This window comes from Nicotiana tabacum, chromosome 18 (assembly GCF_000715075.1).
Source record: "Nicotiana tabacum cultivar K326 chromosome 18, ASM71507v2, whole genome shotgun sequence".
NCBI lineage: Eukaryota > Viridiplantae > Streptophyta > Magnoliopsida > Solanales > Solanaceae > Nicotiana > Nicotiana tabacum.
The window spans coordinates 129,868,488-129,883,940 of NC_134097.1; the positions used below are offsets into that span (position 1 = coordinate 129,868,488).

The window sequence follows — 15,453 nt, forward strand, 5'->3', positions numbered from 1 at the left end:
TGTTGTATTGTAGCAAAAAAAAAAGCTGAACCGACTGTACAAAAGCTGTTTCATTTCAGAAAAATTAAATATGTATAGCGTGGTACAATACTACATTTTGTGTGTTGTCTTGTCGCAAAAAAAATCTGAACCGACTGCGCAAAAGCTATGTCATTTCAGAAAAATTGAATATGTATAGCGCGATACAATACTATGTTTTGTGTGTTGTCTTGTCGGTCTGAAAAGCTGACCAACTGCGCAAAAGTTGTTTCATTTCAGAAAAAATGAATATGTATAGTGCCGTACAATACTACGTTTTGTGTGAAATCTTGCCTATAAATAACGGGTGCATTGTAGTTATTTTCTGTGCTTAATAATAACCAAAAGCAAATATTTCCATAAAAGCAAGGTTTTTTTACGTTTTAATAAATGTCTCAACCCTTTTATGTCCCAAGGTGCGAGTGCGGCAAAAAATGCATGATGCACGATTGTTGGGAAGAAGCTGGACGCCGCTACTGGGCATGTATGAACAAGTTTTATAGGGTTCCCGACAAACCTGTTTGCAATTTTGAGGTATGAATTGATGAACCTTATCGGCAGGAATACTACAAAGACAAGTTGTATTTCTTCATAGTTTGTGTTTGAAGTAGTGGGAAAGAGAGCGACAATTCAAACGAGAAATTGCGGAGTTGAAGGAGAAATTCAAGGAGGTGGAAGAAGAAAAACATAAGTTGGAAGACAAATTTAAGTGGTTGGAGCAGAGAATACTAGGCGGTCGCGACTAAACAATGACATATACGTGTTGAGCGTAGTGGTGTATCTTTATGTTTCATGTGCATGTGTTTTTATTAGTTGTACTGAATTATGTTATGTTAGGTTTGCTATGTTTGTGTTTGTGTTATAGTGTTAAAATAAAATTGTTGTTCAAATTGTGTTAAAATAAAATTCTTGCCATGATTTACATAAAATACAAAAAAAAAAAAAATCAATGAGTTCCACAACTTGTGTGCTTCAATGCAGCCGCTGGCCTGAGGCGCATCCTCTGTCGTCCAGGTACACTATCAGGATCATCCTCATCACGTTGCCTTTTTATGTGAGGATGCGCAACAGCATGATCGTCAATAGAGCTGGCAAGATCGGTAGAAGGGGTTGTCGGTCCGTCAGCAACCTACAAAAAAATTACTAACCTTAGTATATGAAAATGTATATTAGTAATGTACGTGTTAAGTCAAAAACATTTTCTTACCATGGTCTCATTAGGCACCTGAATATAAGCATCCGTGGTATCCTCATTATCGCATAAAGTGGGCTCCGTGATGGGCTAGGACGAAGCCTTAATAAGAAAATTAAAAATTAATTTATGGCAAACCATTAAAATACAAATTAAAATTTAATAGTAATACAAACATATCTGCGCCTGTGATAGATCTGCATCAACCGCCGGGGATGAGCCAAAACTCAAACTGCGCCCACCATCCACGTCTCAGGTCAGCCAGTCCTCAGCTATGGTAGATGGTCCTAAAAAACTGCTCTACATCTTCATCGAATGTAACCGTGATCAACAATGGATCTGACGGGGTGACCTGTAATGCTGACAGCTCCAGCTGAAGGCTGTACGACGGTATGCTACTGGAAGGCTCGTCTAGCTGAGGGATGTAACCCGGCTGATCATCTCCAATATCCTCATCAGGTGCCTCCACGCCGTCCCCCACGACCCCGTTGGGCACCCCTACCTCGTGGGGCAACCCTGGATCGTACCTGACCCCTGCCTCGTGCGACAGTCCTACCCAGATGGTGATGCTCTAGAGCCACATACTCAACACCATGATCTAACCTCTCATCCTCTCTGACTCGCTGGAGTGTCCGGAGAGCCAACTCTACCACCTGCAGGGCATACTTAGCGACTGCAAGATTGTCGGCATGTTGCTGCATCTGCAGTCCCAACCGGTAGAATAAATGATGACCAATAGCCTACACAACATTTAAAATATTAATTACATAATGCTATATCACAGTTATAAGTATGGGTTCCAATAAAAACATACCAGTGCCTTGTGCCTCCCGGCGTATGGTATGAACCGACCGCCAGCTTGATGAATGGGGTTCCCGATCATCAGTCAGGTGTGATGGCGGTACCATGACGTATACATCTCAATAGTCGCCGCCTGGATCTGTGAAGGTGGTTGTGGAATCAGGTCCTCTCGCTACTCCCAAGTATAGACCTGCGCCTCTAGCTATGCTACAAATGCGTCATCCACCCTCGAACGATCATCCCACTGATAATGTGTAGCCTCCTATATAGGCTCCCTCGGTATAGTCTGCAGATGGTCAAACTGGCAAAGTACCCGCTTTGTGGCATGATGCTCCACAATATCGAGGCACATCAGTGGGATGGAAGTGCTCCAAATCAGTCGGCCAATCGAGCAATAATCGGGCAAGCCAGCTATCAACTCGTCGTTGTATGATGTCCAGATGAACTATCAAATAATAACATAAAAGTAAGTATGCGCAACACAAGTGAATTTATAACAAGTAAGTTTAGGTACATATTTATCTGTGCGGCCTCTAGCATATCCAGCACATCCATGACAAGGGGAGATTATGAAGAGCATCAATGGCTCGGTAGTTTCCATGCCGGAGAACCCACCTCCTAGCTAGAGGGAGTAACGGAGGTGCTACATCCGAAGGTAATGGTGGTAGAGGTGGCTGCAACGGCAGGAACCGCTCCCAGGTCCAAAACTAACATACAAGGTCGACGAAAAATTTAAGAGTCATTTTGACTGTATAGAATTGGAAGAAATGAAAAAAGTATTCGAATATGTTGTCACCTGTAGAAGCGGCAGAAAACCACATACGTCGCTCTGGGTGCCCATGCTATCCCGACACCTACTCCTCTACAGGTAAGCAAGAACAATAGCATCCCAGCTGTACTGGGGTAACTCATCTAGCTGCTGAAGATGATGTAGAAATCGCATACTCACTAGATTTTCCGAAGTGTTTGGGAACAAGACACTCCCAAAAAGAAGGAGCAGCGCCAACCTCGTGTACCAGTAAATATGTTGATCTTCTATCTCGCCGGTGATATCGGGGTGCAATACCTCTGAATGCTGTCTAATAGCTGTCACAGAAATAAGACTACCCCCTGAAGCTGCAGCCTCACCTCGTGGCCTGAAACCAGTGAACTGCTGCAACAAGTCCAAATATTGGGCATGCATCATAGATCTCATATACTGAGGCAGTGCAACAGCCAATCCATCAGCAGGCAGCCCACATAAAACCTGAACATCCTGAAGTGTGATGGTGGCCTCGCCAATAGGCAGGTGGAAAGTGTGTGTTTCCGGTCGCCACCGCTCTATCACTGTCGTGATCAGAGACCAATTGAGCCACATCCGCCCAATCTCAAAAATCCTATAGTAGCCTGTATCACGCAGGTGCTGGACTACGCGGGAATGGAAACCTCTCTCCCTGATAAAGTCCTACACATCGTCTACTCTCATGGCGCGGAGAATCTACTCCACTAGCTCTCCCTTTCATACGTAGGCGGACCTGCGATCGCCCAGTAACACTAATATCTCATCCGAGATAGGTCCAGGATGAACAGGCAACACGTCCATGTCGTCTACTGTAAATTAAACAATATTAATTGTGTGTTAGTTTTATTAATTAATAGTTAATTATTTAATTGGACAAAGTATATATCTATGGGTTCCAGGCTCGATATTTGAGGTCCAATAGCACCAAGCTATCCTAAATTCTTATGTGTGTCAATTTTAATATTTTTAGAATTTTATTTGTGTTATAATAATTAATATTTAATTATTTAATTGGACAGAGTATATATCTATGGGTTCCAAGCTCGATATTTGAGGCCTAGTAACACCAAGCTATCCTGAATTCTTATGCATGTCAATTTCAATATTTTTAAAATTTTGTTTGTGTTATAATAATTAATATTTAATTATTTAATTGGACAGAGTATATATCTATGGGTTCCAGGCTTTATATTTGAGGCCCAGTAGCAACAAATTCAAAAATAGCCAGATTTACAACTGTTCGTTCAAAAATAGCCCAGTTTCAAAAGTAATCGAAATTTAGCCACTTTTCATGTAAAGATAAATCCGAGCGAAAACACTGTTCAAAACCCGAAAATACGCCAGTATATTATGCTGGAGTTTCAGCATAAGTATACTTGAACTCCAGCATATTATACTAGAGTTCCAAGATAAGATGCTGGAGCTCCAGCATAATATGATGGAGTTCCAACATAAGTACACTAGAACTCCAGCATAATATACTGGAGTTCCAGCAAGTATACCAGTCCAGCATAATATACTGGAGTTTGGAGCACCGATGCTCCAGTCTCCAGTATATTATACTAGAGCTAGTAAAGTATACCGGTCCAGCATAATATGCTGGAGTTCATACACAGGTGCACCGAACTCCAGTATATTATGCTGGATCAGTTTCTATTGCAGCAAAATAGTGGTTATTTTTCATTGACTTAGTAAACGTTGACTATTTTTGAATAACCAATCCGAAAACTGGCTATACCGTGCTATTTTTACACTATCCTGAATTCTTATGTGTGTCAGCTTCAATATTTTTAGAATTTTGTTAGTTTTATAAATTAAATAATTAATTTTTAATTGGACAGAGTATATATCTATGGGTTTCAGACTCGATATTTGAGGCCCAGTAGCACCAAGCTATCCTGAATTTATATGTGTGTCAATTTCAATATTTTTAGAAATTTTGTTAGTTTTATAAATTAAATAATTAATTTTTAATTGGACAGAGTATATATCTATAGGTTCTAGGCTCGATATTTTATTTGACAACATATATTAATTTGTTAGTTCTGTGTGTTTGTTTTATAAATTAAATAATAAATTTTTTGTAAAGTGTAATTGGATAGAGTTTGTAGTTAGTAGATACTTAAACTACAAAGATTCTACGCTAAAAAGCTCTATATTTTACTGCGCTAAAAGGCTCTATATTTTACTGCGCTAAAAGGCTCTATATTTTACTACGCTATAAGGCTCTATATTTTACTACGCTATAAGCAAATAAATAATCTAAACTAAATAAAACCAACAAACAAATTTTAATAACATAACATTCACGAAATTACATATAAAACAGTAAAAGAAATTTATGAACATTTTTATTAACAGGAAAAATTATTTCTCAACTTTTAACTATTTTTTTAAACACTAATAATTTAATACGGATAAAAATAACATACAAATTTAATCGCAAATAAAACACAAAACAATGTGGAAACACATTCAAGACAACTAAACATTATTATTATACGAGTTTCGACATAAACTAAATCGGAATACCTCGATTTATGTTTTTAGAAAAGTGAGAAAATTGAAATTTTAAGCCCGAAACGAGGAAACCACAAAATCGAAGGCTTGGGTTGTATGCGGAACCTACAATCTTCACTTTTTGTGTGACGGGTGGGGTCCACTCGATTTCTTTTTAAATAATTGGGGGGGGGGGTGGCGAGGGGGGACCGCTACTTCAGAATTTAAAAATGGGGGGTTGGTTTCTGGTTTCTGTCGTGGGGTAGAAGGGGACTGTTTATATTTTAATAGGTAAAACGTAGTATAATACTGCACTTTAGTAAAACAAAGTATTATACTGCGCTTTACTCTAACGGCTAAAATTCCGTTAAAGTAAAGCGGAGTGTTATACTGCGTTTTAGGTAGAAAAGTAACTTTTTCTTAAAACAGTAGAAACGTATTTTGAGTCCCAAAAGTCATTATTTAGATTTCGGACTCTCCAATTGAGTGGTAGCTCATAGATAGAACAATGAAATCGACTAAAAAATTACCACCAAGCTCCACCCTAAATCAAAGATCTCGAGTTCAAACTTTAAGAAATAGAAAAAATTCTGATAAAAAGTGTTTCCCCTTTAATGAGCCTTACATAATGTAAACCGAATTAATCGAGACCTCACAATAGAGACAATAGGTGAGAAACGAAAAAAGAAATATCGACTAGAACAATTAACTTGTCGCTCATTCATAGAGATGTTGTCTATTTCTTTGGTAGTAGAAAAAATTGGTTTTGGACATAAATACAATTCAGAGTTGTTTTTAAACTTTTGTGAGTGAGCTAAAGTGTAAATTTGAAAAATAAAAATTTGGAAATTTTAAATTTTTAAAAAATTACGAAATTCAATTTCAAGTAAAATTTAAAAAATTTATGGCCAAATACTGATTTCGAAAAAAGTGAAAAACATTGCCAAAAAAGTGAAAATTTTCTTATTGCCAAACGGGCACTAAAGATATTTAGAAGGGAAGAAACAAATAAACAAGGATTTTAGTTTTTATCATTGATAGTGTAAAAAGTGTAGGTTGACAAGTTACATTATTAAATAACACATAGTTGACATTTAAGTGACTTGATTCTGTAAATATTATTTATGTTTAGAACAAACTCATAAGAAAATGATCATGTTTGATAGCTGCTTTTGCATATCGTCTTGATAAGTTTACATGTAGCACTACAATTTAACAAGAAATAAACTATAATTATCCAGAATACAAGGAATAAGTAGACTTCTATGAACATAGTTTGCTCGCAAATTCAAGAATTCGAGCATAATCCTAAGGCATGTACTAACACGAGAATCTCATCAATGTCAATTGACAAATGACAACCTTCATATAGACAGAAAGGTCTGAGAAGAGTTTAAGGATATCTGCAATCATGTTACTATAAATTGCTGATTTTCCTAATACCATCTTCTTTGCTTCTGCTGATTTTCCAAATAGACTACCTTAATGGTATCTGACATTTGGGAGGATATTCTAGTTCCTCCTTTTCCCAATTTAGTTTTGAAGCAATGTTTTCTTGGCTCGGAGAGTACTCCTGCAAAAAAATATATATATCCATAAGGAGTTGAAAACAACAAATACGCGGCAGTCCCAAACAAGCTGGTCAGCGTAACATAATATTTACCTCGAGTTTATTCATAAGTTCCTTGGCAGTAGGGGCAGATACAAAAATTTGGCGCGCGTTAGGACAGACGAAACCTTCCTCCACAGCTTTGTCAATGAATGTCAAAAGGGAATTGTAGTAACCATCAACATTCAATAGTCCTACTGGTTTATCATGGATTCCAAGTTGAGCCCAAGCTATAACTTCAAGAAGTTCTTCTAGAGTTCCATAGCCACCTTAATCAATGCAATATATTTCATCAATTTAGGCTAAGTAAAAATATTAGCACACAATGGTACAACTTCTAACCTTCAAAGAAACACTAAGACAACCTACTTTTACTGTTTCAATTTGAAGGTAAGAACCACGAGTTCTCTTTGGAAAAAGCATTCAGTTAAAACTACAGTACCACCAGAGACAGAGCCAGATATAAAGTTTATGGATCCTGAATTAACCATCGAACCCATAACTGGTTTAGTTTTTGGGTTCATGATTAAATAGTTATACACATCTAATGGATTTTTAATACAAATACAAGGTCTAAACAAAAGCTACTGAGTTCATCCGAACCCATAACTCATACGGTAGCTCCGGCCCTGAGTACCACACTTCAAAGGACCCAATTTAGGACTTCAAAGTAACATCAATTCAGTTAATGCTTGTATTTATGGGTCTAACTCATATACACTGATGTTGTCAATTTTTACGCTATCACTATAATTTAACTTATTATAGTAAGTCAAAGAAAAAAAGAAAAGATAAGGGTGAAAAATGGGCAAGAATCTTGGAAGGGAGAGTGAGAACAAACCAGGTAAAGCAATAAAAGCATCAGAATGTTTGGCCATCTCTGCTTTCCTCTGGTGCATATCTGCAACTGCTTTCACCTCTCCCACTGTTTCACCAGTTATCTGCATGCCGTACACCACTATTATTAGTCTTTGTATAACAGAAAGAATCAAGTCAATGCAAAAAATACCCACACACCAAGTCAATCCAAACCACTAAAAACTTAGCTTCTCCACACATAAAGTGAATATCTCAATAAAGGATTGGTAGGGGTCTCTTCTTTGATACAGGGGATGGGGCAAACACATAAAAAGGCAGTCTGTGTACTAAGCTCCCGTTATACGCGGGATTCGAGAAAGGACTGGATCAGAAGGGTCTAGCATACGCAGCTTTATACTGTATTTCTGCAAGAGACTGTTTTCACGGGGTCACCCGCAACCTCCTAATACATAGGAGTAACTTTACCAGTTACGCCGATACCCCTTCAAGGTCAAGCACATTGTCATAGCAAAATTTAAACATAATGTAACAATAGTAGGACAAAATTGAAAGAATATAAAATGGAACAAAACGACAAAAGGAAGGAGAACAAAAAGGAGATGATGAGGTTTCTAACTTCTAAACCCTTGCTTTCATCTTGGGGAACTGATGTGAGGGCAAAGGCAATAAATGTCACTCCCTATATTTGATTCACTGTTTAATTTGAATATTCATTTGATTGGAAAACTTAAAAATGGACCCATGACATGCTAAATCCACCAATATTGTGGGGGATTAGTGGACTCAACATTGCATGTGGTCAAGCTGTATAGTAGTAAAATTTCAATGACTGAACAAGCCTTGTACTTTTTTTCTATGAGTTCGAGCTCTATGTACTAACAATTAATTACATGTAAATTTACATGATACACATTAATTGGTAACCTAAAAACGATAGTAATTGAGCAATTATAATAGGTTAAACTACATTATTCGTGTAAAAAATAAATCTTTACACAGTTAATGTATACCACTTAAATCCTTTAACTGATAGAGTACTTATTCTTTGATTCTTGTGAAATTTCGTGCAATTGTGAATTTTTGAACATATTTGGTATTTTACGACGTAGAAATACGAAGGGAAGCCTTGGAGCCACGGTTAAGTTGTCTTTATGTTACCTAGAGGTAACAGGTTCAAGCGTGGAATCAGCCATGGATACTTGCATCAGGGTAGGCTGCTTACATTACACCCCTTAGGATGCGGCCCTTCCCCAGATCCTGCGTGAACGCGAGATGCTTTGTGACCCGGACCGTTTTTTATGATGTAGAAATACATGTACAAGAACATAGTACCACTGATTTAGTTTTAGCTCCTTTTTTCTTTTCATTTTGATTTGATGTCTAAAGTAGCAAGAGGACCCTATCTTCTTACAATGAGGGGGACCAGAAGAAAGGAAAAGGAAAGGAAAGGGGACAAAGAAAGGGATGGATTTTTTAAAGAGAAAAATGGCAAGCAAAATAAACCACAAACTAGCAAACTAAATACTAACAAAAATCCCATCTTGCACTTTAGGGATATGCCCATGCCGACAAGTGCAAAAACCATGTCCAAAGATAATAAAGGTGAGGTAGAAATTCAAGTAATAGCCTACCACACGATTGAAACACAACTACAATTCAAAAGAATAAGAACCAAATATACTAAATATCTTTGTTTCTCCTTTCCCTCCTCTCTTATGCAAGCAGAAGTTAAGAAAAAAACTTACAAAATGCTATAATATGACCAAAATAAAAACAAAAACATACCTCTCTAGGCATGAGAGTCCTTGGAATTACTCTGTAGACAAGAATATGATAAAAAAAGATAGTCAGGGACCCAAAGGTGTGATAAAAACTAACTATAGTTAACAGAGGTGATTAGTCCAATCAATGTCAAAACTAAAAGCAAGTGGTTCACATTTGTGCTTTCATGTTTAGGTGAAAAAGGAAATATATAAGTCAAAAGATTTAACTTATATACACTAATATGTAAAGATTTCATACGAGCAGTGTATTTTAACTGTTACAATAGATAATGACTTTTTTTTTAAGATTACGAATCTCACTCTTTTTATGAATAGTTGTTTGTACGTAGATGATCTAATAGTGTAAAAATGTGTACAAAGTTTAGCACTTGCAAAGGCATAACTCACCCAAGGACATGACGACCACCGTTGTAAACAGCTTGAGAGACCAAACCCATCAAACCAATGCTTCCTCCTCCATAAACTAGGTCTATGTTTCTAGATACCTTGTATACAAGCAAAATTAATAATGTCAGAAAGCTGAAGTGGACATCATACATAGTCCTTTACAGTTTTAACCTGGAAAGTTGAGGTGGGGGTGAGTAGTATATATAAAACTGGCCCTTCAATTCCAAAATATTACTTAATGACCAATGAAGGGTGCTTTGGCATAACTAGTAAAGTTGTTGTCATGTGACCAGAAGGTCACAGTTTTGAGATGTGGAAACAGCCTCTTGTAGAAATGTAGGGTAAGACTGCGTACTATAGACCCTTGTGGTCCAGCCCTTCCTCCGACCCCGCACATAGCAAGAGCTTAGTGCACAGGGGTATTTTTTTTACTTAATGACCACTACTTGCGTAACATCAAAGAAATTTTTCCAAGAATGCTCTTTTCAAGTACAGAGCCTTCAGAAATGAATTCATAAGAAAGTGAATCAAGACTCAAGGTTCCCATTTAGTCATGCAAGAAATTATCCCCTTAAGCTAAATTTACATGCATCATTATGTGGTGTGTGGGGGGGGGGGGTGATTGTGGTATGTCCTCCTAGCTAAATTTAAGAATCAAAGAAAGATTAGGACAGAGGGAGTAACAACAACGAGAATTAGGTGCAGAGTAGGAAACATAGGAAAAAAAACAGAGCATTTTTCTCACCAATTCTTTCCCAAGCTCAACTGCAGCATCCTTATAGCTACTCTTCTTGCCAGGACTACTCCCACAAAACACACAAATCTTCTTAAACTTTGACTGCATCATTTCCTTCTCCATCTCCATTTTCTTCTCTAACTTCCTTCCTTAATTTTCTATTTGTGATTGTGGTTGCTTAATGCTTAACTACTTGGCTTGCTTGTGTATATATTGAGTGTTAGTGATAGTGGCCTTTTTGTAGTAAACCTCCAACACTACACCCCACCACACTTTGGGGGGGGGGGGGTAGGTTAGGGCCCATTGGGGGGTAGTATGCAAATATCCATTCATTCAGACAATACCTTCCCATACCCTACTTCAACTTTGACAAGTAGTACTAGTACTTAGTATTCTTGCAATTTTCTTACTAAATTGTCACGTGTGCCTACAAATTTTGCATTCCATATTGAGTGTTGGCAAAACGAAGCTATACACGCTTAAATCTACATCCACTCACATTGCTCTCAAGTATCTATTCCTCTCTACCCTTAATAAATCCATTACTCAATTGCCCCTTACCTGCCAAAAAGATGGATCTTTTCTGTGATCTTCTATTCCCTCTCTTGTGCAAAGAAACAAACACCTCATCTGCGCTATAAGTTTGAACTTAACATTTCCAGTATTGTTAGCTATAAGTTCACGTTTCATACTACTTGTGATCTTCAGTTCCAACTCCATGTGGGGTTCTTCAGACTTTAAGTCAAGCAGGTCTACAGGACTTCAATTGGGAGAGGGGACGGTTGTAGAACTATTATCTGCATGAGAAATGAGCAGGATTAAGTTGAGATGGTTGAAATATCTTTTTTTGTCCCATGTGGTCCAATTCTTTTCCAAACCCGGCACATAACAAAAGCTTACTACATCTAGATGCCCTTTGACTAGAAATATAGAATTTGAGCTATAAAACAAGGACTTTTCCAAATGGAGTGCTTCACTTATTAGTAGATTTACATAATGTGAATTCAAAGTTAGTCGAATAGGTTGATTTCACTACCTAATGAAGGGCAGCTTAGTGCCTAAGTCATCCCACATTGACGACATATACTAAGAGTCTCGTGTGATGTTGACAACATATACTAACATAAGTACTAATGGCTGCTTCCACCAGATTCCAATACGTAATGGTTACATTAAAAATAAAAATAAGGAACAGCAAAAAAGGTGTCAAAGAAGAGGAGGAAATAGTGCCAACAAGTGATGGGTAGCCTTTGGCAGTGGGGTGCTGTTCTATATTATTTTAGGCTGAAAAACACATATATGAGTCTTTAAAACATCATGTATATTTCTTGAAAGAGATCATTTAGTGGAGAGTCCATTCCAAAAAAAAAAAAAAAAAAATCAAGTTAGTGTAAATAACACGAGGCGAGCCAGAACTGCATGCGTTTCACAAGTTGAAGAGTAATCCTAGAGGCTAAAGCAGACATAATTGATTCATCAACCTAATCAATTAAGCACATAACGCATCAATATTGGATGCTTCTCTGAAATTTCAAACTTTTTTTGTGTTTTCTAAATATCTTTGTTTTTAATCAGAGTGTTACAATTTTTGTCTTGATTTTACATTAAGTCCATATATTCTATCGTCTTTAAAAATCATTTGCAACAAAAGTAACAATTTCGATAAGTTAAATAAGTACCGAAAAGAAGATATAATTGATCTGTAAATGGATAGCGTCTGACGCACTAGTCAAATGACATATTTGAGCACTAAGAATCATCCCTAGTGGAAAAAAAAACAAATAAAATAGAAAAAAAAAACATGTGTTTCAACTTTCAAGTGCAATGTAAGAAAAGCTTGTTGTCAAGGGAGGATGTACCTATTGCTACCTATTTCTATATTACCCATTCTTTAAAACATTTTACTAAATATACAAATAAATAATGCAAAAAGATGAAATTATAATAAATATAGCCTTTGACCTCCAACTTAGCGAGAATTACAAAACCTACATGCCAAAGAGCCTTTCCTAGTCAATAAAGCGATAATAAATAAATTATACCTTTGTTAAAAAAAAAAAAATATTTCAGCGTTTCCTAGTTTTTTCCTTTGTTTTCGTCGTTGAAGAAAATTGAGAAATATGGTAGCTGAAAAGATTGAAAAGTGTTGAGTATTGTGATTTTGATAATTAACAAAGTTGTTCAGATGTAATGTTCGAAAAGCCAGGTCATCAACGTAGCTGCTTAATTGCTCCAAGAACTAGCTCATTAAGGCGAAGGACCGGCTCCTCATAGTTGATGATTATACGTCTTTGCAAGACAAGAACTTTATCTCAAAGTTATCCGGGTCCGAATTTGGTGGAAGAAGGCTGCTACACATGATAAGAGTTGTTGATCAAGAAGATATGAATAAATAAGTGAGAGACAAGAGTCTCAAGACTTGTGAAGTCCTTGAAACAGTAGGAGTCATATCAAACGAGAAGCTGACTATGTATAAGACTCCTAGAGGATCTTGAAGTCCAGACATTTACATACTATCCATCTGGACTGATGAGGACGTCCTTTCACACATTAATTGAAGAACTACATTTTACATATTCTATCGAGTACCAGTGTTTTGTTCTTCTTGAGTCAGTCTAGTGAATGTATTTTAGGAAATCGAGTTGTAATCAAAGTGTCACAAATAATGAATGAGTTGGAATGAGCGTTTGCTTTACAGGTTAGAGTAACTTGTAAATCAAATAGTCGTAGTAGGAGTACTGGAGAGTATTAAATTACAGTCTTGTAATCGATACATTTTGGCTCATTGTTCTAGTGGAGTTGAAGTTGAAAATCTTACGTAGTATGTCGTGGTTTTTGTATCTTTTGAGCCGGGTGATTTTTCACATAAAATTATTGTGTTTACTTTACTTCTTATTTTACTTCACGTTTAAGGAATATGGTAAAGAACCAAGTTCTTTAGTAAGTCATAAGGGTACTCACACTAACAATTGGTATCAGAGCAGGTTCTCTCACACACACGGCTAATACCTAGAGAGATCTTGGAAGCAAAATGAGTATTCCACCCAGAATTAATGAAGGACAATCAACTGCTAGATCACCCATGTTCAATGGAAAATATTATAGTTTGTGGAAAGCAAGAATGAAATATTTCGTGACAACTGAAGACTATAAACTATGAACCATAGTGAACCAAGGTCCATTAACTCCTACTAAATAAATGCGCAAAATGAAACAGTTTCTAAATACCCCTCTGAATTTGTGGCAGCAGATTTCAGAATGATTAAGAAGAACGCAAAGGCTAAGAACATCTTTATCTATGGACTTGGTCCTGATGAGTACAACAAAATATCTGCTTGCTCTAATGCAAAGGAGATCTGGGATGAACTCCAAACCACTCGTGAAAGAACAAAACAAGTAAAGAGATTAAGAATAGAACTACTTATGAGCTCTTCTCCATGAACCAGTCTGAGCCCATCCAGGAGATGATGTCTAGGTTTACTATAATGACTAATAAACTGAAGTCACCTGGAAAGGTGTTTACCTCAGAAGAGTTGGTTAGCAAAGTTTTAAGGATCCTTCCAGCTTCATGGGAATCAAAAGTCACTACAATTAGGAAGCCAATGAGTTGGGCATAATTTCACTTGATGAGTTGGTTGGAAACTTAAAGACTCATGAAATGAAAAAGATATAACTTTGTAAGGAAGAACCAAAGAGGGATAAGGCCTTGGTCCTTAAAGCGTCTTAGGAAGATGAATCAGACAATGATGATCCTGACCTAACAATGTTTGCTAAGTTCAAGAGGTTAATGAAGAACTCCAAGAAGAACTCCAAAAATGCATCTTAGAGAGAGACCAACGGTAAGCCTAAGCAGATCAACAAAGCTAATTATGATTGGTGCAGTAAGCTAGACCACATTGTCAAGGACTGTCCAATGTGAGAAATTGAGTGGAGAAAAGAACGAGCTGAAAAGGGAAATAGGATAAGATAAGAGAAAAGTGTTCCAACAAAGGAAAAATCCTGGGTAAAGGATTTATTGAAGCAATGAAGTAGGCTTTTTGGCAGCATATGTGTAGCACCCCGGAAAATTCCGAAGTACTTAAGCACTATTAAGAAAGTTGATGTGTTCTAATTATATTATTTTGTGTGCAGATGAGGATTATTAATATGATGAATATCAATTGGATATGATAATAAGTATACGAGGTATATTATAAGTGATGTGAGGTCTAAGGAGAGCCCTAAGTCCAAGTTAAGTTCGAAACCATACGACGGACTAAAGTATCAAATGAGTACGCACAAGGCCTAATTTTAGATAAGCATACCTCCCAATATATATAGAGTTGTATGATGAGCTACCTATTACATTAAAGATATTTGAGTCTAGTTTCCAATGGTTCTAACCGTTCACTATTTAGACATCTCTACATGGAGTTATGGAGGTTTTAGTAAAGGGTGCCCAGTGGGGAAAAAACTTGGGATACGAGGTACAATCTGCATAGCGCAAGGTACAACTGGATGAAACACCTGTGCTTATATAAGGCAGTCACGGGCAGCAACCATTTTTGGGGATTATTTTGAGCTAGGGATTGGTTCTTTCATGGTGGATTCAACCTTGGGGAGTACTACTTAAGAATACAAGGTAAGTTTTTATGGATATTGTAAGTTAATAACATCTTATTAACACTAGTATTAACATCATTCAATCTTTGAAATCCCTAAAAATCTTTCAAGTTGTTCAAGGACACCAAATTTCCCAAACATTGGGTTTTTGAGGAAAAGTTTCAAGAAGGTAATCCTAATGCTTCAAACTCATTTCTTATGAGTCGGTGAGAGTAATTATAATAT

The 15,453-nt window shown here is 36.9% G+C and overlaps 1 protein-coding gene across 1 annotated transcript; it reads right to left on the reverse strand.

Annotated features, from left to right (window-relative positions):
• Positions 1-6,433: 6,433 nt before the first annotated feature.
• On the reverse strand, positions 6,434-10,846 carry LOC107778767 (cytokinin riboside 5'-monophosphate phosphoribohydrolase LOG1). Its single transcript, XM_016599069.2, has 6 exons — positions 10,636-10,846; positions 9,891-9,988; positions 9,505-9,535; positions 7,742-7,841; positions 6,955-7,169; positions 6,434-6,864 (listed from the first exon to the last, which is right to left on the reverse strand). Exons 1-6 carry the CDS (start codon positions 10,753-10,755, stop codon positions 6,769-6,771), a joined length of 660 nt encoding a protein of 219 aa, XP_016454555.1. The 5' UTR covers positions 10,756-10,846; the 3' UTR covers positions 6,434-6,768.
• Between the last annotated feature and the right edge of the window lie 4,607 nt (positions 10,847-15,453).